This window comes from Hemiscyllium ocellatum, chromosome 19 (assembly GCF_020745735.1).
Source record: "Hemiscyllium ocellatum isolate sHemOce1 chromosome 19, sHemOce1.pat.X.cur, whole genome shotgun sequence".
Lineage (NCBI taxonomy): Eukaryota > Metazoa > Chordata > Chondrichthyes > Orectolobiformes > Hemiscylliidae > Hemiscyllium > Hemiscyllium ocellatum.
This window is the reverse complement of record NC_083419.1, coordinates 61,945,599-61,972,402: the sequence shown is the minus strand read 5'-3', so window position 1 is coordinate 61,972,402 and position 26,804 is coordinate 61,945,599. Positions and strand designations below refer to the sequence as shown.

The following is a 26,804-nucleotide window of genomic DNA, read 5'->3' as shown; positions in this document are numbered from 1 at the left end:
CACCCCACAAGTCACTGTGCAAATCTTTCTGCTAACCATGGTGCATGATGCCGCATGGATAGATATGTTACCTTGTTCCTTGGTGAACATAGATGCAGTGTTTGGAGGAATTGCACTCATTTATGTGAAGTCCTGTGAAGCCAAAGGATTATTAAAGTTGACGAACACCAAACAGCCTGTCAAATGTAATAGGATAAACGTTAATATTAATGCCTACAAATTGTAAATACCAAATAGAAAGATGGCCACATGGGTTGTTGATTAGTGACCTGAAATAGATGTGGCTTACACTCGGGACGTTCTTTGGATTTCAAAATGCCTGGTTCACTGCACTTTCATGCAGTGGGAACCATGTGGTTTTGTCAAAGGATGGGGTGAGGAGGGGAAGTACATGAGAGGGAGTCCAGAAAGAAAGCAAAAAGGACGTGCAGACAAAATAATTGTTACAATGGAAGGGAAGCTGGATAGGTGGTAGTGGAGGCTATGAGTGATTGAAAATGGGTTGGCTGTGCACAAAGCAACTCCTTTCATAATAGGGCCTGGATAGGTATGTGAAGTGGAAGGGTTTACAGAGACAGAGGTCAAGTGCTGGCAAATGGGACGAGACTAATTTAGAATATCTGGCATGGATGAGTTAGGACCAAAGGGTCTGTTTCCATGTTGGACATCTCTATAACTCGCTTGTGGCTGGTGACGTCAGACGGAATTTCCGTTCGGTGACGTCACACGAGCGTTCCGCACGATGACGTCATACCAGTCACTCGAATGGGCAATGCACCAGTCTGATTTTTTTCTGTGACGTCATAACGTAGTGTCATGCGTTGACGTCAGCGTTTACCACTAGGTGACATCATACGGCTCGTCGTCCGATGACGTCACCGTACGGCAGGCTTGAATGACGGCCAGGGGTGGCGTTGCCATGGTTTCCAAACCTGGCGTCCGCCGGCTCGAGCCCCTTAAATTTTGTGTTTGGCGCCACCTTTGAGCGACGCGAGTGACGCACGGGTGCGGAGGGAGGAAAAGCGAAAAAAAATAGAAACAACAATCAGTCGCCGAGCGGCCGCCCGCCCCGGTTTACGGTCAAGGCCAGAGAGGGAGGCGGCGGCGGCGGAGGGCACGGGGACATGGACCCGAACCGGATCATCCAGGCGCTGAAGGGCACCATCGACCCGAGCCAGAGGATCGCGGCCGAGAGCGAGCTCAATCAGGTGGGCAGCCCCTCACTCGCTTAACCGCCGCTTTTCGGGCTGCGTGCGATTTTATTTCTGCTCGTCATCGTGGTCGCGGCCTGCTCCCACCGCCCGCGGGCTGGGGGGGGGGGGGTCAGGGGGAGAGAGTGGGGGGGGTCAGGGGGAGAGAGTGGGGGGGAGAGAGTGGGGGGGTCAGGGGGAGAGAGTGGGGGAGGATCAGGGGGAGAGAGTGGGGGGGGTCAGGGGGAGAGAGTGGGGGGGTCAGGGGGAGAGAGTGGGGGGGGTCAGGGGGAGAGAGTGGGGGGGGTCAGGGGGAGAGAGTGGGGGGGGTCAGGGGGAGAGAGTGGGGGAGATCAGGGGGAGAGAGTGGGGGGGGTCAGGGGGAGAGAGTGGGGGGGGTCGGGGGAGAGAGTGGGGGGGGTCAGGGAGAGAGAGTGGGGGGGAGAGAGTGGGGGGTCAGGGGGAGAGAGTGGGGGGGGTCGGGGGAGAGAGTGGGGGGGTCAGGGAGAGAGAGTGGGGGGAGGAGAGTGGGGGGGGTCAGGGGGAGAGAGTGGGGGGGGTCAGGGAGAGAGAGTGGGGGGGAGAGAGTGGGGGGGGTCAGGGGGAGAGAGTGGGGGGGGTCGGGGGAGAGAGTGGGGGGGGTCAGGGAGAGAGAGTGGGGGGGAGAGAGTGGGGGGGGTCAGGGGGAGAGAGTGGGGGGGGTCAGGGAGAGAGAGTGGGGGGGAGAGAGTGGGGGGGGTCAGGGGGAGAGAGTGGGGGGGTCGGGGGAGAGAGTGGGGGGGTCAGGGAGAGAGAGTGGGGGGGAGAGAGTGGGGGGGGTCAGGGGGAGAGAGTGGGGGGGGAATCGGGGAGAGAGTGGGGGGGGAATCAGGGGGAGAGAGTGGGGGGGTCAGGGGGAGAGAGTGGGGGGGGAGGATCAGGGGGAGAGAGTGGGGGGGAGAGAGTGGGGGGGTCAGGGGGAGAGAGTGGGGGGGAATCAGGGGGAGAGAGTGGGGGGGAATCAGGGGGAGAGAGTGGGGGGGGTCAGGGGGAGAGAGTGGGCGAGATCAGGGGGAGAGAGTGGGGGGGGTCAGGGGGAGAGAGTGGGGGGGTCAGGGGGAGAGAGTGGGGGGAGGTCAGGGGGAGAGAGTGGGGGGGGGTCAGGGGGAGAGAGTGGGGGGGGTCAGGGGGAGAGAGTGGGGGAGGTCAGGGGGAGAGAGTGGGGGAGATCAGGGGGAGAGAGTGGGGGGGGTCAGGGGGAGAGAGTGGGGGGGTCAGGGGGAGAGAGTGGGGGGGGTCAGGGGGAGAGAGTGGGGGAGAGAGTGGGGGAGAGAGTGGGGGGGGGTCAGGGGGAGAGAGTGGGGGGGGATAGAGTGGGGGGGGAATCAGGGGGAGAGAGTGGGGGGGGAATCAGGGGGAGAGAGTGGGGGGGGTCAGGGGGAGAGAGTGGGGGGGTCAGGGGGAGAGAGTGGGGGGGTCAGGGGGAGAGAGTGGGGGGGTCAGGGAGAGAGAGGGGGGGGTCAGGGGGAGAGAGTGGGGGGGGAATCAGGGGGAGAGAGTGGGGGGGTCAGGGGGAGAGAGTGGGGGAGATCAGGGGGAGAGAGTGGGGGAGATCAGGGGGAGAGAGTGGGGGGGGTCAGGGGGAGAGAGTGGGGGGGGAGAGAGTGGGGGGGGTCAGGGGGAGAGAGTGGGGGGGTCGGGGGAGAGAGTGGGGGGGTCAGGGAGAGAGAGTGGGGGGGGTCAGGGGGAGAGAGTGGGGGGGGGGAATCGGGGGGAGAGAGTGGGGGGGGAATCGGGGAGAGAGTGGGGGGGAATCAGGGGGAGAGAGTGGGGGGGTCAGGGGGAGAGAGTGGGGGGGGAGGATCAGGGGGAGAGAGTGGGGGGGAGAGAGTGGGGGGGTCAGGGGGAGAGAGTGGGGGGGAATCGGGGGGAGAGAGTGGGGGGGAATCAGGGGGAGAGAGTGGGGGGGTCAGGGGGAGAGAGTGGGGGGGAGAGAGTGGGGGGGAATCAGGGGGAGAGAGTGGGGGGGAATCAGGGGGAGAGAGTGGGGGGGAATCAGGGGGAGAGAGTGGGGGGGTCAGGGGGAGAGAGTGGGGGGGATCAGGGGGAGAGAGTGGGGGGGGAGGATCAGGGGGAGAGAGTGGGGGGGGAGGATCAGGGGGAGAGAGTGGGGGGGAGGATCAGGGGGAGAGAGTGGGGGGGAGGATCAGGGGGAGAGAGTGGGGGGGATCGGGGAGAGAGAGTGGGGGGGGGATCGGGGAGAGTGAGTGGGGAGGATCAGGGGGAGAGAGTGGGGGGGGAGGATCAGGGGGAGAGAGTGGGGGGGATCAGGGGGAGAGAGTGGGGGGGGAGGATCAGGGGGAGAGAGTGGGGGGGATCAGGGGGAGAGAGTGGGGGGGAGGATCAGGGGGAGAGAGTGGGGGGGAGAGAGTGGGGGGGGAATCAGGGGGAGAGAGTGGGGGGGGAATCAGGGGGAGAGAGTGGGGGGGTCAGGGGGAGAGAGTGGGGGGTCAGGGGGAGAGAGTGGGGGGGGGAATCAGGGGGAGAGAGTGGGGGGGGAATCAGGGGGAGAGAGTGGGGGGGTCAGGGGGAGAGAGTGGGGGGGTCAGGGGGAGAGAGTGGGGGGGGGAGGATCAGGGGGAGAGAGTGGGGGGGATCAGGGGGAGAGAGTGGGGGGGTCAGGGGGAGAGAGTGGGGGGGGTCAGGGGGAGAGAGTGGGGGGGAGAGAGTGGGGGGGGAATCAGGGGGAGAGAGTGGGGGGGTCAGGGGGAGAGAGTGGGGGGGGATCAGGGGGAGAGAGGGGGGGGGGAGGATCAGGGGGAGAGAGTGGGGGGGGAGGATCAGGGGGAGAGAGTGGGGGGGGAGGATCAGGGGGAGAGAGTGGGGGGGATCGGGGAGAGAGAGTGGGGGGGGATCGGGGAGAGTGAGTGGGGAGGATCAGGGGGAGAGAGTGGGGGGGATCAGGGGGAGAGAGTGGGGGGGTCAGGGGGAGAGAGTGGGGGGGGTCAGGGGGAGAGAGTGGTGGGGAGAGAGTGGGGGGGGAATCAGGGGGAGAGAGTGGGGGGGTCAGGGGGAGAGAGTGGGGGGGGATCAGGGGGAGAGAGTGGGGGGGGATCAGGGGGAGAGAGTGGGGGGGGAGGATCAGGGGGAGAGAGTGGGGGGGAGGATCAGGGGGAGAGAGTGGGGGGGGAGGATCAGGGGGAGAGAGTGGGGGGGAGGATCAGGGGGAGAGAGTGGGGGGGAGGATCAGGGGGAGAGAGTGGGGGGGATCGGGGGGAGAGAGAGTGGGGGGGGGATCGGGGAGAGTGAGTGGGGAGGATCAGGGGGAGAGAGTGGGGGGGATCAGGGGGAGAGAGTGGGGGGGGAGGATCAGGGGGAGAGAGTGGGGGGGATCAGGGGGAGAGAGTGGGGGGGAGGATCAGGGGGAGAGAGTGGGGGGGGAGGATCAGGGGGAGAGAGTGGGGGGGGAGGATCAGGGGGAGAGAGTGGGGGGGGAGGATCAGGGGGAGAGAGTGGGGGGGGAGGATCAGGGGGAGAGAGTGGGGGGGATCGGGGAGAGAGAGTGGGGGGGGGATCGGGGAGAGTGAGTGGGGAGGATCAGGGGGAGAGAGTGGGGGGGATCAGGGGGAGAGAGTGGGGGGGTCAGGGGGAGAGAGTGGGGGGGGTCAGGGGGAGAGAGTGGTGGGGAGAGAGTGGGGGGGGAATCAGGGGGAGAGAGTGGGGGGGTCAGGGGGAGAGAGTGGGGGGGGATCAGGGGGAGAGAGTGGGGGGGGATCAGGGGGAGAGAGTGGGGGGGGAGGATCAGGGGGAGAGAGTGGGGGGGAGGATCAGGGGGAGAGAGTGGGGGGGGAGGATCAGGGGGAGAGAGTGGGGGGGAGGATCAGGGGGAGAGAGTGGGGGGGAGGATCAGGGGGAGAGAGTGGGGGGGATCGGGGGGAGAGAGAGTGGGGGGGGGGATCGGGGAGAGTGAGTGGGGAGGATCAGGGGGAGAGAGTGGGGGGGATCAGGGGAGAGAGTGGGGGGGGAGGATCAGGGGGAGAGAGTGGGGGGGATCAGGGGGAGAGAGTGGGGGGGAGGATCAGGGGGAGAGAGTGGGGGGGGAGGATCAGGGGGAGAGAGTGGGGGGGAGGATCAGGGGGAGAGAGTGGGGGGGATCAGGGGGAGAGAGTGGGGGGGGGATCGGGGAGAGTGAGTGGGGAGGATCAGGGGAGAGTGAGTGGGGAGGATCAGGGGGAGAGAGTGGGGGGGAGGATCAGGGGGAGAGAGTGGGGGGGATCAGGGGGAGAGAGTGGGGGGGGGATCGGGGAGAGTGAGTGGGGAGGATCAGGGGAGAGTGAGTGGGGAGGATCAGGGGAGAGAGTGGGGGGATCAGGGGGAGAGAGTGGGGGGGGATCAGGGGGAGAGAGTGGGGGGGGATCAGGGGGAGAGAGTGGGGGGGAATCAGGGGGAGTGAGTGGGGGGGAATCAGGGGGAGTGAGTGGGGGGGGATCAGGGGGAGAGAGTGGGGGGGGAATCAGGGGGAGAGAGTTGGGGGGATCAGGGGGAGTGAGTGGGGGGGGATCAGGGGGAGGGGGGATCAGGGGGAGAGAGTGGGGAATCAAGGGTGGAGAGAGGGGGTAGAGTCGGGAGAGAGAGTGGTGGTAATTGAGGGGAAAGATTGCGGAGATAATCTGGGGGCAGAGAGTGGGGGGGAATCGGGGGAGAGAGACTTGGGGGAATCGGCAGAGAGTGTGGGGGGGGGGAACGGGGGGAGTAAGGGGGAATCAAGGGTGAGGAGAGTGGGGGTTAATCCGGAGGGAGAGAGTGTGGGGGAATCGGGGAAAAGTGGGGGGGAATCTGGGGGACAGAATTAGGGGAATCGGGGACAGAGTTGAGGGGAATCGGGGGGAGAGAGAGTGGGGGGAAGTAGGGGGGAGTGAGTGGGGAATCAAGGGTGGGGAGAGTTGGAGAGAGTGCGGGGGTAATTGAGGGGAGAGAGTGCGGGGATAATCTGGGGGCAGAGAGTGGGGGAAGCGGGGGAGAGTGTGGGAAGAATCGGGGGGAGAGAGAGTGGGGGGAATTGGGGGAGAGAGTGTGGGGAGGAATGGGGAGAGTGTCGCGGGGGGAATGAGGGGGAGAGTGTCGCGGGGGGAATCGGGTGGAGAGAGAGTGGGGGAATCGAGGGAGAGAGTGGGGAGGAATCAGGCGAGAGAGAGTGGGAATCGGGGGAGAGAGAGTGGGAATCGGGAGTGACTGGGGCAAAATTGGGGGAGAGAATGGGGGGGGGAGAGAGTGCAGGGGAATTGTGAAGAGAGAGTGGGGGCAATCGGGAGGATTGGGGGAGTAGTCCAAATCGGGGAGAGTGTGTGTGGGGGAATCGGGGGAGACAGAGGTGGGAATTGGGAGGAGTGGGGGGAAACGGGAAGAGAATGAGGGGGAATCTGGGGTAGTTGGGGGAATAGGGGGGAGAGAGTGGCGGGAAATCAGGGGGGAGTGAGTGGGGAGAATCGGGGGGAGAGAGTGAGGGGGTATCGGGGGGAGTGGGGGAATTGGGGAGAGAGTGTGGGGGGAATCGGGGGAAGAGAGTCGGGGGGAATCGGGGAGAGAGTGGGGTAGGAATTGGGGAGAGAGAGAGTGGGGGGGAATCGGGGTGAGAGTGGGGGGTGTCAGGGAGAGAGTGGGGGAATCAGGTGGAGACAGAGTGGGGGAATCAGGGGGGTGAGAATGGGCGAATCAGGGTTGAGAGAGTGGGGGGGGGAATCGGGCGTAGAGAGTGTGGGGGAATTGGGGGTGCGAGAGTGTGGGGGAATCAGGGAGACAGTGGAGGGAATCGGGGAGAGAGTGGGGGGGAATTGGGGGTGCGAGAGTGTGGGGATAATCTGGGGGGAGAGAGTGGGGGGGAGTCGGGGAATCGGGCGGAGAGAATGTGGGAGAATCGGGGTGAGTGGGGGGAATTGGGGAGAAATTGGAGGGGAATCGGGAGAGAGTGGGGGGGAATTGGGGAGAGAGTTGGGGGGAATCAGGAGAGAATGAGGGGGGGGACATCGGGGGAGAGAGAGTGGTGGGGAATCGGGGGAAGTGAGTGGGGAACTCAGGGGAGAGTGAGTGGGGGAATCGGGGGAGAGAGAGTGGGGGGAATCAGGTGGAGTGGGGGGAATCAGGTGGAGTGGGGGGAATCGGGGGGAGACAGCGTGGGGGGGAATCGGCGGAGAGATTTGAGGCGGATCGCAGGCAGAGTGTGAGGGGAATCGGGGGGACAGAGTTGGTGGGGAATTGGTAGGTGAGAGTGGGGGGAATCGGGGGGGAGGGAGATTGTGGGGGGGAAATCAGGCGGGAGAGAGTGGGGTGGGAATCGGGGAGAGAGAGAGTCGGGGGGAATCGGGTGGAGACAGCGTGGGGGGGAAATCAGGGGAGAAATTTGGGGGAGATCGGGGGCAGAGTGTGAGAGGAATCGGGGGGACAGAGTTGAGGGGGAATCGGGGAGAATGTGAGGGGGAATTGGGGAGAGACAGTGGGGGTAAATTGGGGGAGAGAGTGGGTGGGAATCAGGAGGAAATGGGGGGAATCGGGGAGAGAGTGGGGGTGGGAATCAGGAGGAAATGGGGGGAATCGGGGAGAGAGTGGGGGTGGGAATCAGGAGAGAGTGAGGGGGAATCAGAGAGAGAGAGTGGTGGGGAATTGGGGGGAGAGAGTGTGGGGGAATTGTGGGGGACAGTTGGGGGGATCGGGGAAGAGAATGAGGAGTGAATCGGGGGAGAGTGGGGGGGGGGAATCGGGGACAGAGTGTGAGGGGAATCGAGGGGAGAGAGAGTGGGGGGAATCCGGAGAGAGGGTTGGGAATCGGGGAGAGTGGGGGGAAACGGGGATAGAGTGAGGGGGGAATGAGTGGGGGAATCGGGGGAGAGGGGGAATCAGGGGAGAGAGAGTGGGGGGAATTAGGAGAGAGTGAGGGGGAATCAGGGGAACTGGGGGAATCGGGGAGAGAGTCGGTGGGAATGAGGGGAGAGACTGGGGGAGAATTGGGGAGAGTGGGTGGGGGGAATCGGGAGGAGAGGGGGGAATCGTAGGGGAGTAGGGGGAATCGGGGAGAGTGTGTGGCAGCAATCAGGGGGAGGAAGTGGGTGGAATTGGGAGAGAGAGTGGGAGGGAATCCGGGAGAGAGTGGGGGGAAGGGGGTAGTCAGGGACAGAGAATGGGGGGAATTGGGGGGAGTAAAGGAGAGAGTGTGTGGGGGGAATCGGGTGGAGACAGAGTTGGGGGGAATCAGGGGGCAGAGAGTAGGGGGGAGAGAATGGGGGGAATTGAGGGGACAGATTTGGGGGGAATGGGGGAGAGAGGGGCGAATTGGGGAGAGAGTGTGGGATGAATCTGGGAGTGGGTGTGGGGTGAATTGGGGGGTAGTGGAGCGAAATTGTGGGGAGAGTGGGGGGAGTCAGTGGTAGAGAGTGGGGGGAATCGGGGAGATAGTTGTGGGAATTGGGGGAGAGAGTTGGGGTGGAATTGGGGGAGAGAGTGTGGGGGGAATCGGAGGGGGGTGGGGGCAATCAGGGGTCAGCATTGGGGGAGAATGGGGGAGACAGGGTTGGGGGAATCGGCGGGGGAGAGAGTGGGGGGGACACGGGGGGGAATCGAGAGGGGAGAGAGTGGGGGGGACATGGGGGGAATCGGGAGGGGAGAGAGTGGGGGGGAGTCGGGGGGAGAGAGTAGGGGAGAGAATTCGAGGGAATCATGGGGAGAGAGAGAGTGGGGGCTGATTCAGGGAGAGAGAGTGGAGCGGAATTGGGGGGAGAGAGAGTGGTCAGGGAGAGAAAATGAGGGGAATTGGATGGAGAGAGTGGGGCGAAATCAGGGGGGAGAGTGGGGGTGAATTGGGAAGGGGGAATCGGGGGGAGAGTGGGACGAAATCGGGGGGAGAGTGGGGGGGAATCTGGGGGGAGAGAGTGGGGGGAATCGGAGGGGAGAGAGTGGGGAGGAATCGGGTGGGAGAGAGTGGGGGGGGAATCGGGGGGAGAGTGGGGGGGAATCATTGGGGAGAGAATGGGGGGAGAGAGTTGGGGGGAATTGGGGGAAGAGAGTGTGGGGAATCAGGGGGGAATCTGGAGGGGAGAGAGTGGGAGGGAATCGGGGGGAAATGGGAAGAGAGGGTGGAGGGGGAATTGGGGGGAGTAAGTCGGGGAATCGGCAGGAAAGAGTGGGGTGGAATCGAGGGGGAGAGAGTTGGTGGGCGGTGGGAGGGAATCGGGGGGTGAGAGTGTGGGGGGAATCCGAGGGAGAGAGTTGGGTGGGGGGAATCGGGGGGGAGAGATTGGGGGGAGAGTCTGGGGAAAACGTTGTGGGAGGTATCGGGGGAGAGAGTGGGGGTGGAATTGAGGGGGAGATAATGGGGGGAATTGGGGGAAGCGAGTTGGGGCGGGAGATCGTGGAGAGAGAGTGGCGGTGGGGAATCGGGGAGAGAGAATGGGGCAAAATCGGGGGGAGAGTGGGTGGCAGAGAGTGGAATCGGGGGGAGAGAGTGGGGTGGAATCAGGGAGAGAGAGTGGAGGAGAATTGGGGAGAGAGAGTGGGGGGTAGTCATTGGGAGAGTGGGGGTAAATTGGGGAGAGAGAGTTGGGAGAGAGAGAGTGGGGACGAAATCGGGGGTAGTGTGGTGAGAATTGGGTAGAGAGATTGGGGAGGATATGTAGGGAGAGAGTGGGAGGGAATTGGGGGAGAGAGTGGGGGGGAATCGGGGGGAGAGTGAGAGGCGAGTGGGGGGAATCGGGGGAGAGTGTGGGATGAAATTGGGGGGAGAGTGGGTGGGAATCGGTGGGGAGAGAGTGTGGGGGAATCGGGGGAGAGAGTGGGGGAATCGGTAGGAGAGGGTGGGGGGAATCGGGGAGAGAGTTGGGGGGAATCGAGGGAGAGAGTGGGGGGGATCGGGAGAGAGAGTGGGGGAGAACTGGGGGAGAGAGTGGGGGCGGCATCGGTGGCGAATGTGGGGGAGAGAGTGGGGGGAGTAGGGGACAGAGAGTGGGGAGAATCGGGGGAGAAAGTGTGGGGGAATTGGGGTGGAGAGAGTGGGGAGGCAATCAGTGAGAGAGAGAGTGAGGGGAATTGGGGAGAGAGTGGGGGGGAATTGGGGCAGAGAGTGGGGGGAATCAGGCGGAGAGTGTATGGGGGAATCGGGGAGAGAGTGGGGGAAATCGGGGGGATTGTGGGGGGAATTAGGGGAGAGAGTGCGGGGATAATCTGTGGGGAGAGAGTGAGGGGGATAGTCAGTGGGAGAGTGGGGGTAAATTGGGGAGAGAGAATGGGAAGGAATCGGGAGAGAGAGTGGGGCAAAATCGGGGGGGGGGGTAGTGTGGTGAGAATTGGGTAGAGAGAGTGGGGGGGATATGTGGGGAGAGAGTTGGGGGTGAGAGAGTGGGGGGAATCGGGGGAGAGAGTGGGGGGAATTGGGGAGAGTGGGGGAAAATCAGGGGAGAGGCTGGGGGAGAATTGGGGAGAGAGGGTGAGGGGAATCGGTAGGAGAGAGGGAAAATTGGGGGGAGAGATTGGGGCGGAATCGGACGTAGAGAGTGGGGTGAATCAGGGAGAGAGTTGGGGGGGAATCGGGGGGAGAGAGTTGGGAATCGGGGGAGAGTGTGGGGGTGGAATCGGGGGGGAGTGGGGGAAATCAGGGGGGAGAGAGTGGGGGGGAATCAGGCGGAGAGAGTGTGGGGAAATCGGGGGCGGGAGTGGGGGGAATCGGGGGAGAGAGAGTGGGGGAATCGGGGAGAGAGTGGGGGAGGCAGTGGGGGGAGGCGAATCAGGTAGAGAGTGGGAGAGTATCGGGTGGAGAATCGGGGAGAGAGTGGGGGTAATCGGGGAGAGAGTGGGGATGAATCAGGTGGGAGAGAGTGGGTGAAATGGGGGGAGAGAGTATGGGGGTAATCGGGGGGAGTGAGTTTGGGGAATCAAGGGGGGAGATAGTTGGGGGGAATCGGGGAAAAGAGTTGGGGGGAATCAGGAGGAGGGAATTGGGAATCGAGGAGAGAGTGTAGGGGAATCGGGAGGCTCATACGAGCTGTGAATGGGGGTGATCGGGGGAAATGGGGGGAATCTGGGAGAGAGGTAGGGGGAATTGGGGAGAGAGAATGGGCGGAATCGGTAGGTGAGAGTGGGGGGAATCGGGGGAGAGCATTGGGGGAGAGAGAGTGTGGGGAATCGGGGGCGAGAGTGGGGGGACGAATCAGGTAGAGAGTGGGAGGGTATTGCGGGGAGAGAGTGGGGGGAATCAGGTGGGAGAGAGTGGGTGAAATTCATTTCTGCGTCCACTTTTCGAATTTGTACTGCATATAATGGCTTTCCATGTCTCTGCTTCATTTTTCCAATTCATGCATCATACCTCCTGTCCCTCATCTTGCACATTAAGTCAATGTTTATATTTACTGCGACATTCTTCATTCATTTTTTCCTAAAGACAAGTTTGTTTCTTTGGTGCTTGTCCCTGGAGGCAAATAATTTTGTACTGCATCACTATCCAAATTTAGTCAGCTCTTCATCTTCATTAATCTAGTCCTCATAATTGTCTAATGTGTATGTGAAGTGCATGGTGCCTCATCATTTCTATGACATGTTCAGATGATGCTAATTTGTAATCTTTACCAAACAACTTTGAGAGGATGCTAAACATTTGGTTCCCATACCAAGAAACTACTGTTATTAGCCTTATCCAGTCCTCCTTTGCTTTCTCATTTTTTTTGTTATGTACCATGTCCCCTAAATACATGCTGGCCGTGCTAGCAATGAATTAAAAAAAATTTTGGCTGACTTAATGCAATGCTATAAGGCTCACCAAATTTTCTCTGAAGCCTTAGCCTTAACGTATTCAGGTCCTCAGAAAACATAGAGCTAATTGGAGTCCCTTTCTAAGACCGAGGTTGATCACTTAATACTGAAGGAACTTTTTGAATTTTTCCCAAAGCCAATTGATACGGGCAGCAGCTCCAATTACTGCAGTAAGTTCTTTGCATGGACTATAATTGCCAGAATAGATGTTGCATTACAACTTGTTCAGTCTTAAAATGTTGTCGAGTAACTCATTTGTCACCATGTAATTTCTTTAATGCACTCCATTACCAAAGAGACTTTGTGTTCATCACAACAGTGTTCATACTTGCTAAATTTCTTAAATATCTCCCTCGTGTCAGTTAGGAATTTGCCCAGTCCTGATCCAGTTCTCCATTAGCTTGTTCATAATCGTTCTTTTCTATTCACTGTATGTTGTATATGGCCATGTCTGTGAAGTGCTTAGATAATGGGCAACTCAGTATGACCCATGGAGTTATATGCACATAATTTTTTTTTACAGATATCATGTTTGTTGCTGAATAGGAAAGTTTAGAGGGATATGGGCCAAATGCTGACGAATGGGTTTGGATTAATTTAGGATATCTGGTCGGCAGGGATGAGTTGGACTGAAGGGTCTGTTTTTATGGTGTACAATGCTATGATTTTCCCCTAAGATTAGTGCACTCATTGTCCTTGTTCCTGCATCCTTCAGAAATTTTAATGTGCGCTCATGGATGGGCAAACAACCACTTAATTTTAAAATACAAGTAAAACTTAATTTTTGCCTTTTTAATTAGCCCATCTCCTTGTACTGGTTGCACCTGCTAGAGAAATTAAGTCTAAAAGTAATGTCCAGATCATGGGCATAAAGTTTACAGACTTCCCAAAAACAATTGCCTTGTCATGTTCCAACACTGTTTCACTTGACATTACTCCTGTGCTGATAACTTGGTTTATCCTGCTTATTTTACAAGGCATGGCCATTCTTTTGACTGACTCCAACACACCGTCAGCGCCACACCTGAAGCAGGACAAATTCTAAAATTCCTTTTTCTTACTTCAGACCTTTTACCATTTAAATTTTAACCATCCAACTCCACAATCATTATATATTCACTGTCCAAAACAATGCAGTTCAATGAGTCTCTGACCAAAGTATTAATCGCTGGGCTAAAGCTCCTGAAGTTTCTCCAACAATATCTGTTTTTGTTTCAGATTTCCAGCATCTGCAGTTCTTTATATTTTGTTCTGATTTGGAGGTGCTGATGTTGGACTAGGGTGTACAAAGTTAAATATCACACAACACCAGTTTATAGTCCAACAGGTTTAATTGAAAGCACTAGCTTTCGGAACGCTGCTCCTTCATCAGGTGGTTGTGGGGAGTATAAGATCATCAGACACAGAATTTATGGCAAAGTTTACAGTGTGATGTAACTGAAATTCTATATTGATATGTAATATAATATTGATATACTGGATTGTTTGTTAAGTCTCTCATCTTTTAGAATGGGTATGTTGATTTCAGTTCTTTCATATGCAAATTCCAGAACTTTCTTAAAGTTACATTCTCAAGTGAACTTTAACAATAGGGGCACTTGGATGTACTCGATGTCCTCATAAGAACGGAATACGATGCTCAACTCATCGACCGCCAGTTTCGATGTATCACAGGGAGAAACCATAAGGACCTCCTCAGGAGACAGACATGAGCTGTAACCGACAGGGTACCCTTCGTTGTCCGGTACTTCCCAGGAGCTGAAAAACTACGCCATGTTCTTCACGACCTGCAACACATAGAGGATGAGCTCCTCACCAAATCCTTCCCCACACCTCCACTGCTTGTCTTTAAACAACCACCAAACCTCAAACAGATCATTGTTCATAGCAAACTGCCCGGCTTTCAGGACAACAGCATACAACCCTGTCATGGTAGGCGCTGAAAGACATGTCAGAGTGTGGACATGGACACCACCATTATGCGTGGGGACACCTCCCATCGTGTACGTGGCAGGTACTGATGTGACTCGGCTGACACTGTCTATCTCATATCCTGCAGGCAAGGATGCCCTGCGGCATGGTACATTGGTGAGACCGAGGAGAGGCTACGGCAATGAATGAATGTTGTGCGGTGTCCAATCAGCAAACAGGAGTGTTCCCTCCCAGCTGGAGAACACTTCAGCGGTCTGGGACATTCGACCTCAGACCTTCAGGTGACCATCCCCCAAGGTGACTTTGGGACAGGCAACAATGCAGAGTGGCCAAGCAGAGACTGATTGCCAAGTTCAATATCCATGGAGATTGCCTCAACTGGGACCTTGGGTTCATGTCACACTACAGGTGACCCCACTGCACTACATAGACAGGCACACACACAGAGGCAGACAGACACACACAGAGACAGAGACACCGACACAAACACATTCCGACAGACCCTTACATTGATGTAGACCCTCTTTCATACACAAGCTGTCTCTCATACGCTCAAACATATACTCCCACATTCACACAAGCATCCTCTCACGGACTTATACCTCTGTACGCTCACATCCATATACATACACACACACTCTTACAGACACTCATACGCCCCCTACCCGCGCGCGCGCACACACACACACACATATATTTGTGGAGTGAAGTTGTACTTGCAGAATTACATTTTATTTTGTTCAAAAGCTGCTTAAATTCATGTACGATTCTGTAAATCCCTTTTTTAGATTAGAATCAGTCTGAACATGGGGGCACAGACAGCCTTACACAGGGCACCTCACACCGTCAATGCATTATCTGGGCCAACATGTCACCTATTGTTAAAGTTCACTTAAGAATGTAACTTTAAGAAAGTTCTGGGATTTATGAAATATGAAAGAACTGAAACCAACATGCCCATTCTAAAAGGTGAGAGAGCTCACAAACAATCCAAGTCTTTTTCAATATGTTGTGGTTCTGTTCGCTGAGCTGGGAGTTTTTGTTGCAAACGTTTCGTCCCCTTTCTAGGTGACATCCTCAGTGCTTGGGAGCTTCCTGCGAAGCGCTTCTGTCATGTTTCCTTCAGCATTTACAGTAGCTTGTCTCTGCCGCTTCCGGTTGTCCGTTGCTGTCCGCTGCAGTGGCCGGTATATTGGGTCTAGGTCGATGTGTTTGTTGATGGAATCTATGGATGAGTGCCATCACTGATTCCATCAACAAACACATCGACCTGGACCCAATATACCGGCCACTGCAGCGGACAGCAACGGACAACCGGAAGCGGCAGAGACACACCACTATAAATGCCGAAGGAAACATGACAGAAGCGCTTCACAGGAGGATCCCAAGCACTGAGGATGTCACCTAGAAAGGGGACAAAACGTTTGCAACAAAAACTCTCCCAGCTCGGCGAACAGAACTACAACAACGAGCACCCGAGCTACAAATCTTCTCCCAAACTTTCTTTTTCAATATGTAGTTTCAGTTGCATCACACTACAAGCTTTTGCTGTAAATTTTGTGTTTTACGATCTTATACTCCAGAACCACCTGATGAAGCATAAGAGGTATAACTAGTAAGTTTGCAGATAACACCAAAATTGGAGGCGTAGTGGACAATGAAAAAGGTTACCTCTGATTACAACAGGATTTTGATCAGATGGGCTGAGGACTGGCAAGTGGAGTTTAATTCAGATAAATGCGAGGTGCTGGATTTTGGGAAAGTAAATCTTAGCAGGACTTGTACACTTATTGGGAAAGTCCTAGGGCATGTTGCTGAACAAAGAGATCTTGGAAGGCAGGTTCATAGCTCTTTGAAAGTAGATCACAGGTAGATAGAATAGTGAAGGAGGTATTTGGTATGCTTTCCTTTATTGATCAGAGTATTGAGTACAGGAGTTGGGTGGTCATGTTGCGGCTGTACAGGACATTGGTTAGGCCACTTTTGGAATATTGCTTGCAGTTCTGTTCTCCTTCCTATTAGAAGGATGTTGTGAAACTTGAAAGGGTTCAGAAAAGATTTACAAGGATATTGCCAGGGTTGGAGGGTTTGAGCTATAGGGAGAGGTTGAATAGGCTAGGGCTGTTGTCCCTGAACCGTTGGTGACCTAATAGAGGTTTATAAAATCCTAAGGGGCATGATCAGGGTAAATCGAGAAGATATTTTCCCTGCGTTGGGAGAGCCCAGAACTAAAAGACATACGTTTAGGGTGAAATGGGAAAGATATAAAAGAGACCTAAGGGGCAATGCAGAGGGTGGTGATACGTGTATGGAATGAGCTACCATAGGGAAGTGGTGGAGGCTGGTACAGTTGCAACATTTAAAAGGCATCCCTGGTTGGGTACATGAATAGGAAGAGTTTGGAGGGATATGGGCTGGGAGCTGAAAGGTGGGACTAGATTGGGTTGGGATATCTGGTCGGCATGGACAGGTTGGACTGAAGGGTCTGTTTCCTTGCTGTACATCTCTATAATGAAAATCTTAAAATAAAGGACAAGCCATTTAGGATAGAGAATTCTTTGAAATTTTCAACCCAAAGAGCTGTGTAGCTTCTTGCTGAGTATGTTTAAGAGTGGGATTAATAGATTTCTACTCATTAAAATCATTGAGAGATGCAGGGGTAAGAGTGGGGTAAGATGTTTCTGCTGCTGACCGTAGGGCTAACTGTTCATTTCTTACATTCTGTCCTCATCCAGAATCTCTGATAATATTTCATAACAACATTCCAGAATGGAAAATATATAGCAAAAGTGCTGAGCCTAATATCTACTACAATTTACATAGCTGAAATAAGCTTAGCAATGATTTTGAAAAAAAACCGTTGTTTTGAATTGCTAAGTAGGCTGGATGTGCTACAGAGAAGCATCTAGGGTGACTTCTGTTTTGTGGGAGATATGGGTCGTGCTGCTGTCTTTATCAACTTATTAGCGTGACACTGCTGTTAGAGAGGCAATTGTTAGCCACTGACAGTATCCATTAACAGCTCTTCGCCCTCCTAGCCAGATCTTTATGTACTCCTTTGTCTGTCCAGCTGTATTTCTGCCTTCCCCCCCCCTCCCCCAACACCACCACCACCCGCTGCCCTGTCTTCTGCAACAATATCCTACCTACCACCAGTTCTGCGGAAGGGTCACTGGATCCAAAATATTAACTCTGATTTGTCTTCACAGATGCTACCTGAACTGCTGAGCTTTTCCAGCAGCTTCATTTTTGTTTCTCCTTGTTAGGTTCATTTCAAAAGATGAGTCATGGTTAGAGTAAGGTGCTATCAGTCTGTATGTTTCCTTATTGGCAAAGTGGTAGTGATAACAAGCATTCTATAGCCTCTGAGGAAAGAGACTGCTTAGTTAGCTTGCCATATCAAAGTAGTGCAATCATAGGGGTTGTTTATTGATGTGCATCAACTCTTAGCATTTGGCGAGTTGCAGGGAATTTGTCATAGGTATTCAACTAACTCCTAGCTGGTGACTACAGCAGTACAGATGTTTCCTAATTAACATCCAGATGGAGTAGGATGCTTTCACATATTATTCTCAATGACCTTGCTGACTGCTTATAGGTAGAGTAGACATGGAAAATCATCCCTCTTTCCATGGAAGTAGAGCCCACATTTCTGATGAGTTTACATTGAAAATGCAAATACTTCAGTGACCATGAAAACTTAATATCATTTGCACTTGAAGTTATTTGTTTGGATTAAGTCTGTACCTATGGCCTGATGTAAAATGTTTAGTTCATGAGAGAACAATGGACAAGGAAAGGGTTCTCTCTATCTATTCCTTTTGAAATTTATTATTATGGAAGATGGAATCAGCATTTACTCTGTTACCATCCAAGTTACATAATTTGTCAGTGCCCAACATTCAGATTTTTATATTTGAAGAATGGCCATTTGGACAATTACCAGAAGATGGTTGCCAATGGAACTGTACTTCAGCGTGAGTGATTGTTAGCAGCGATGCATAGCAGCTGGAAGGAAATGAGGCATTTTGGGACAAGTGTGCAAATCTTCAAGGATCAATGATTGGGTAACTTTTGGAGAGATTGTATATTGATTGTCCCTTTGGATTTCCTCTTGCAGTCAAGAAACTTTAAACTGGACATAGAAGGGTGGGATTGAGAGAAATTCAGTTTTGAACCTAGGAACACTTTTTTTGGTGCCTGGTGTTGTTCTGCTGGCATTCTGCTTCTGAATAGATTCATAGCTGTTAGTATTTTGGAAATAGGTTTATAAGATATACAGAGCATGGTATCAGAGGATGTTGTGCTTAAAATGAAGCTGTTCTACTAATATCATAGATAACAGCAGGAAATTATAATTACAGGTAAGAACCTTTGTTCACACTATTTTGGTGTAACCATAAACTTGAAAAACACATCATTCTAATATCGTTCAAAAACTCGGCTCAAATTATACATGAGTTATATAAAAAAAAGTTTGATCAGATATGGTATCAAGGAGCCTTGCAAAACTGGAGTCAGTCGGAATCCAGGGAAAGCTCACCATTGGAGTTTAGCACATAGCTGGACAAGGAAGGTAGTTGGGATTGTTCAAGATCAATCATCACAGTCCTGGGACATCAATGTGGGATTCCTCAGGGTTGTGTCCAATGCTCCACCATCTTTAGTTGCTTCAATGACTTTCCCACTCTTATAAGACCCGAAGTGGCGACGTTTAATGATGCACAAAGTTCATTACAACCACCATTCATAACTTAACAGATACTGAAGGTATCCATATCAATATTCAGGAAAACCCGGACAAAATTTAGGCTTGGGCTGATAGGCAACCATTAATATTTACCCCGCCCAAGTCGCAGGCAATCACCATTTCCATAATGAGAGAATATGACCATTGCTATTTGGCATTCACTGACATTACCGTTGCTGAATGCTTCACTATTAACATCCTGTGGGTGGGGCTGGAAGGGCTACCTTTGACGAGAAACTGCACCAGCATTATAGTTACAACTATAGTTACAAGAACAGCTTAGAGCTGGCAATTCTGCAACAAGTAGCTGGCCTCCACACTAATGTTCCCTCTGTGCACTCATGCACAACCATTCCAGTGTTCTGCACATTGTGATTGGCATCAGTCTGCTGATGCTAACATTGGTTTCTGGTTCTGGAGGCTGCTGTCATGATCGGGTCTCTGTGACTTGTGCAGCTGGTAAGAAAATTAGAGGGAATACAGCTCCTTACTCCCCTGTCTACCAACTACAGTACATGACTCTCCTGCACTGACTTCACCATGTGCTTCCTTTGTCTGTTCTTCTCCCTTTTAAAACTGCTGTTGCTTTGCCTTTTTTTCCCCCAATTTTCAAAACAATGCAACAGTATATAAAACAGTAATTGCTGCTCCTGGAATTCAAGGAAATCACATCCAGCACCTAAAATACCTCAAAAAATGAGCAGCTGTTACAGCCAGAAATTTTTTCCATCCTCCATCTTGGATTACCCAGAATCTTTGGAGTTGAATTCAGATAAATGCGAGGTGCTGCATTTTGGGAAAGCAAATCTTAACAGGACTTATACACGTAATGGTAAGGTCCTAGAGCGTGTTGCTGAACAAAGAGACCTAGGTTCATAGCTCCTTGAAAATGGAGTCGCAGGTAGATAGGATAGTGAAGAAGGCGTTTGGTATGGTTTCCTTTATTGGTTAGAGTATTGAGTACAGGAATTGCGGCTGTACAGGACATTGGTTAGACCGCTATTGGAAAATTGCGTGCAATTCTGGTCTCCTTCCTATCGGAAAGATGTTGTGAAACTTGAAAGGGTTCAGAAAAGATTTACAAGGATGTTGCCAGGATTGGAGGATTTGAACTATAGGGAGAGGCTGAACAGGCTGGGGCTGTTTTCCCTGGAGCGTCAGAGGCTATGGGGTGACCTTATAGAGGTTTATAAAATTGAAGGGCATGGATAGAATAAGTAGACAAAGTCTTTCCCTAGGGTTGGGGGGTCCAGAACTAGAGGCATAGGTTTAGGGTGAGAGGGGCAAGATATAAAGGGGACAACGTTTTCACACAGAGGGTGGTACGTGTATGGAATGAGCTTCCAGAGGATGTGGTGGAGGTTGGTACAATTGCAACATTTAAGAGGCATTTGGGTCGGAATATGAATAGGAAGGGTTTAGAGGGATATGGGCCGGGTCCTGGCAGGTGAGATTAGATTGGGTTGGGATATCTGGTCGGCATGGACGGGTTGGACTGAAGGGTCTATTTTCATGCTGTACATCTCTATGACTCTCTGACACAACTCAAGAGTGTGATGGAATACTCTCTACTTGCCTGTATGAGTGCAGTTCCAACAGCAGTAAAGAAGTTTGATACTTTCCAGGACAAACCATCCTGCTTGATTGGCATCTGTCCACCACCTTTAACATTCACTTCCTTCACTTGCACAGTAGCAGCAGCAGTATGTACAATCTATAAGAAATAATGTCTCAACTCACCAAGACTGATTCTTGCAACTTCTTCCCAACCCAGCACACCGACCTCTAAGAAGGTCAAGGACAATTGATGCATGGCACCACCACGCCATGTAAATTTGCCTCTAGGCCACACAACATTCCAATTTCAAGCTACATTGCCATTTCCTCACTGTGGAGTCAAAATGTCCCTTCCTACTAGTACTGTGGCTATACCTACATCAATGGACTGCAGCAGTTCAAGAATGCAGCTGACCACTATCTTCTTGAGAGTGTTTGGTGGGCAAAAAGTTTTGACCTTGTATATTTCTTCCCATTAGCAAGTAAACGTAAAAAAATACTTTCCTGTCCCTAACCAATGAGTGCTGCAGTTGTGATACCCCCACAGCTGGCATTGTTGAACTAGATTGTTCACTAAGGTTGAAAGTTAAGTCTGGAACCTAGCAGTCTGTGTGGCACAGGAGAGCTGCCCTCCAAATTGTTGGGATGCACAGTATATAAACTTTTGAGTTCAGGTCTAATTTTAGACATTTGTTAAGCAAGTGTATTGTTGAGCAACTTTGATGTAACTGTGGCTCAGCCTTAGATAGTTAACATATTCCACCTCTTAAATAAGTCAATACAGTATGTTTTAGAATTCTGTCTAGGGGAATAAACACTGGATTTAGGGTTAATATTGAATAATATTGGGTAAAAGTGAATAATAAAAAATGCATATTGCTCTAAATCGAGCTGTAATGAAAATGTTCCAATACCTTATTCTTTGCAGAATCTTTAATTTTTTTGGTATACGTTTGAATGATACATGATCAAATAGTTTGCTTAAAAGTGTGTCTATGTAAAAAGATAGTCATACAGCGCAGAAACAGACTCTTTGGTCCAAATCATTCGTGTTGAGCAGGTTTCTCAAACTAAATTAATCCCACTTGCCTGCATTTGGCCCACATTCTGCTGAACCATCCCTATTCATGTACCAGTCTGAATATCTTTTAAATATTGTAACTGTAAGGGCATCTGCCAGTTCCTCTGGCAATTCATTTCACAAAAGCCACCCTCTATGTAAAAAGTTGTCCCTCAAGTCCTTTTCAAATCCTTCTCCTCCCATCCTAAAAATATTCTCTCTAGCTTTGAACTCCTCCACTCTAGGAAAAAGACCTTTGCTATTCACCTTATCTATGCCCCTTATGATTTTATAAACCTCTATAAGATCTCCCCTCAATCTCCTAGGTTCCAGTGAAAAATGTCCCAGCCTGTTCCAGTCCCTCCATATAACTCAAGCCCTCCAATCTTGGTAACATCCTGCTAAAGCTTTTCTGAATCCTCTCCAATTTAACTACCTGTATCCTATAGCAGGGCAAAGTTTGGGAGAAGATTTGTAGCTCAGGTGTTCGTTGTTGTGGTTCTGTTCGCTGAGCTGGGAATTTGTGTTGCAGACGGTTGCCTATAGCAGGGCAACCAGAACTATACACAGTACTCCAAAAGTGGCCTCAACAACATTCTGTACAACCTCAATATGACATCCCAACTCCTATAGTCAATGGTCTGAACAATGAAGGCAAGCGTTCTAAACACTTAACCACCCTGAATACCTGTGATGCAACTTTCAAAGAACTAAGTTCCTGAACCCCTAGATCTCTCTGTTTGACTACACTACCCAGGGCCCTACCACTAACTGTATAAGTCCTGCCGTACCAAAATGCAGTACCTAATATTTATCCATATTAAACTCCATTTGTCACTTTTCAGCCCTTTGGCCCAGTTGATCAAGATCCCTTTGTAATCTTAGATAACACCATGTCAACAGTTCAAAGAGGTGACTCACTCACCGCTGCATCTTAATTAGTTTGCATCTTAAAAATTCTTTCACTGGATATGAGCATTGTTAGCTCAGCCAGCATTTGTTACCCATCCCTAACTTCCCTTCAGAATACAGCAGTCAGCAACCATCTTGAACTGCTGCATTTCACTAGTGTCCCTACCTCTGGGTCAGGAGGACTGGGTTCATATACCACCTGCTCCAGACATGCGTAATCACATCTTTGAACAGATTGTTCCAGAAATTTCGATCACATAGAACCATTAGTCAGGGAATTTAGCTCCAGTGATAGTGAAGGAATGGCAATATGATTTCAAGTCAGGTTGGTGTGTGGCCTGGAGGGGAACCTTCTGGTGGCTATGTTCCCATGCATCTGCTGCACCTTATCGTCTTAAGTGAAAACTAAAATCCACCAATGTGATGTAAAAGAGCAAGAGGTGAGTTAACTCCTGTTTTAATATTTTGGATAACATTTAGGCAGAAATTGTCCAGCATTTAAACTCATTTCCCCAATATTAAGATCAAATGATTCCTTTCAGAACATTATTTCAGTTTCATTGTCAACTCTGTATATTGGGCAAAAAAGAAAGATTTTTTGTATCTGTTTTTGACAAAACTATATGACTGACTGACTGTTCATTCAACACGCTCTCCCAAGACCTCAGCCATTTAAATTGCTTTTTCATGACGTCTTCATAAGCTCCCTCATCAACAACATCATTGCTGAAAAGATTTTTGGATCTTCTCACTACCGTATTGAATGTCCCTTATGTTGCAGGGATGACCAGCAACTTCCTCCCAGGCTTCACTGAATCACAATTTTCAATTTACTACCAGAAACTGAGAGAAAGTAACAAGGATTGTCTTCTCAACAGAATTGAATTTATTTTAGTTGGTTATACCTATAGCTATTTATTCTCCCCTCTTTTAAATAGCTTCCTTCCAGCAACTCCAGCAGGTGCAGAAATTTGCTAAGTTTCATCATACAGTACTGTCTTTTGTGAGGGTAGGCTGTCTTCATTTTTGAAGCAGAAATTGCGGCTAGAAAGTTTGATTCCCTTCAAAATCCCCGTGTGTTGCTTTTCTTTGCTATCTCTGTCACTGTAGAAAATTGTACAGTAGTTTTATTAACATGATTGGATGAAACTGGCTGCCCTATTGCAGAAGAATGCTGAAAATCGAGTGGATTCTCTGTCAAGTATAATTTGAGGTTTCATGATTTTTAACACATCATTTGTGTATGTGCCCACTCCAAGTTTGAATTAATGAGAACCATGTATATATGCTGACGATGTCCATTTGAGGTGGCCTGTCACATTAAGTGTACTTTCTTAGGTACACAGGCAAAAGCTGGCATGTTTTTAGAAGTTTTTATCTAAAAAATAGTAGGGGAGAATTGAACTGTATACCAACATGTACAGTTTCACGCAATTTCCCCATTGTGCTGAAAGTGGAAGTTCTCTTCCCTGGAGTGTATTCTTGCAATTGACCAATACCCATCATTTAAACTTTAGTCTTCTGTGGAGAAGATGCTTTGTGGAGCTGTAATGAAAAGTGACATTGAGCCAGTGAAAGATTGCAAAATGATGGTGACCAAGGTCGTGGCCTAAAAATGGATTTTAAGGAGAATGAGGGAAACTGTTACAAAATGGTTCTTGTATACTGTCTGCATTTCTGAAGATGAGTTTAAGGGAATAGGTTGTCAATAAATGTTGATGGGGTGGAGAGCTGGCTGGCAGCATGTAAGGTGCTAAGGCTATGAAATTAACCATAAGGAATTTTAGATTAGCGTTTTTATCAATCAGGAACTCATCAACACTGTGAAGTCCAAGCTTCAAATCATTCATCCAAAAAATATTTTTCCATCATCTTTTGAGATGTGACTTCAGTAAAAGAAATAAAGAGTTGCATTTAAACAGTAGTGTATCATGTCTTTGTACGTCAAAGCGACGTATGTTCAGCGCTGGTTATTTTGCAAGTTGAATTTGCCTACTGGATTAGTGGAATAGCTTCTGCCTTTCTTTGAAATTATTCCTTTTTTTCTCAAAAAGCTAAAACTTTTTAAAATTGTAAAGGTACACGACAGTTTAAATTTGACATTTCACAGTGTAATATAGCTCACTTTTATTTAAGTCAAATGGGTAGTCCTCTGAAGTCCTTCACTACAATTATATGATTACAGTATATACAATATATCTATTTTTCACACCAAAATATTCTCTATTACAGAAGACCATAATACACAGGAGCAGAAATTAGGCCATTCAGCCCATCACGTCTGCTCGACCATTCAGTCATGGCTGATAAGTTTCTTATCCCCATTCTCCCACTTTCTCCCCATAACCCTTGATTCCTTGATGCTCAAGAACATAGTTAAGAGATTCTACACTGGTCCAGTCCCCCTCAGTACCATTGTCGGAGGGCCTTTGATAGTGCCTTACCTCACTGCACTTTCACATTGGCTGCCTTCAGTTTTAATCCTGGACATTGGAGGGTGCCAGTTGGTAATTCTTTGTCACGGAAAACTCCTTTCACTGTAAGACCAACAAATTTCGAGGACACCAAAGAGTATCTTCTGCTGTGTTTCTTTAATACAATTAGTTGGATCATTTAGAATAAGGGGTTGTAGACATGTTTCACCTGAAAGATGCAACTCCAACACTGCAGCATCCCATTCTTACTGAAACAGAACGATGGGTTAATTTACTCAAGTCATGGGACATGAACACGTAACCTCTTATTCAGAGGCAAGAATGTTGTCAGCTGAAACAAGCAATGTATCACCATGTCATCGGGGGACATTAAAATGATTGGCAGTCTGGTTGTATCAGTGACACAGAAGCATTCACTTTCAATTCTTCTGCCAAAGTGTAATAACCACAAAGGCAGAAAACCTTAGTACAGCAAGTAAACTCTCATCATGTTTTGATATCCCTTATTTGTGAGAACAGTTGGTATTATTGGTCGCTCTGTTAACCTCTTTTTCACTCCTAGATTGCCATTTCCCTCCTATCTTTGCATGGACTTTCTCTTTTAAGCTATTCCATTTAATTCCTTTTTAAGGCCCTCTTCTTACCTTCCTTACACTCCATAGAATCCAAGAATATAGGATGAAATAGCATATATTTAATCAACAATTATTGCGCAGCCTGCAAAACTAAGTTTCATCAGAGGTGCAGTAATTGTAAATGGAGATTGCAACTGGGTAGCAAGGGAAGCTGAGACTGCAGTTCTGATATTAAATGGTACAAAAGTAGAGACCAGGGTTAGCCTGTTCTCATTGTGATCAAGAGAAAGTTGATGCAAGGATTTACATTTGTATAGTGATGTTTGCAGGATATCTCCGAGCTGATGTGAAGATTAGGTCCTGAGCTGAAAGTTGCAGGTATTCACGGATGTGACTGCAACTAAACTGAGGACAGCAAGCTTTGCTTTCTTGATTTTGAATAGTTTCTTCAGTATTATCACACCTTATTCAGGTAGCGTGCTGGAAATAGAGCCCCACTATTCACAACGCCATCATTAAAAGTTAAGAGATTTTATAACTGTATGTAAAATTCTCAATTTAGACCCAGGTTGACAGAAAGTATGGACCACGTTTCCGTACTTAAAAAGAATTTGGTATAAATATATTTTTATTATAAAACTATTTTATTATAAATAGATTCTAGCTGCAAGTGTAATAAAATGACCCATTGACATATAGCTCAACTAATTAAAACTCTAATCCCTTAAAGCTCACCCTACAAGCACATATAGACGGACATAAAATAAAACCATTGTGCTATGGACGGAGGGGAAAACTGTGGAAATGGTTAATTAGTCTCTGTCCACAGGTTCACTGAAATTATCTTTTTAATTTGGCAGGACATGTTGTTTTGTTGATCTCTCTGTTATCTAAGTATTTTCACTTGCCTAGAGGAAACACAGAGCAACTGGTTCATAACCTACACAGTCTCTCACTTATTTGTTGACAGCAACAGTTTAAAAAAAGCAGTGTGAGAAAATAAACTGTCTTTGTCTAGCTTCAGGGGTTTTCTTATTGTAGCGAACAAGTCAGTACTTTCCTTTTCAGAGGTCCAAAGACTTATGGCTATCTTGTTGGCACTCATAAACTGTTCAACCAGCTCGGAGGAAATCACATAGCTGGTGGCAAACAGAAGGCCTTTATCATCAAAAACCAGTCATCGATCCACAGACCATTCAGCTACCTAGTACTAGTTCATCTACTGGTTGAACAAACAATCATGTAAATAGCAATCATGATTTGGAGATGCTGGTGTTGGACTGGGGTATACAAAGTTAAAAATCACACAACACCAGGTTATAGTCCAACAGGTTTAATTGGAAGCACAATGGTTTTCGAAGCGCCACTCCTTCATCAGATGATAGTGGTTAGGGTTACCTGATGAAGGAGTGGCGCTTCGAAAACTAGTATGCTTCCAATTAAACCTGTTGGACTATAATCTGGTGTTGTGTGATTTTTAACTATGTAAATAGCAATTACATTAAGTGCTGGTAGCTTGCTTTTAAAGTGCAGCAATCTCTTTCACAGTTCTTGGTTTTTAAAATCAGTCATTTTCCTAATTCACTCCACGATCATAAATTCAGAAAACAAAAGGATATGGTCATT

General features: G+C 50.5%; 1 protein-coding gene across 1 annotated transcript in view; it reads left to right on the top strand.

Moving 5' to 3' along the window:
- Positions 1-947: 947 nt before the first annotated feature.
- Positions 948-26,804, top strand: part of ipo8 (importin 8) — a 103,762-nt gene continuing 77,905 nt past the window's right edge. The window contains exon 1 of the mRNA XM_060839996.1: positions 948-1,208. Coding sequence (XP_060695979.1) covers positions 1,125-1,208 — 84 coding nt within the window. The 5' untranslated portion in view covers positions 948-1,124. The remainder of the gene's footprint in view (positions 1,209-26,804) is intronic.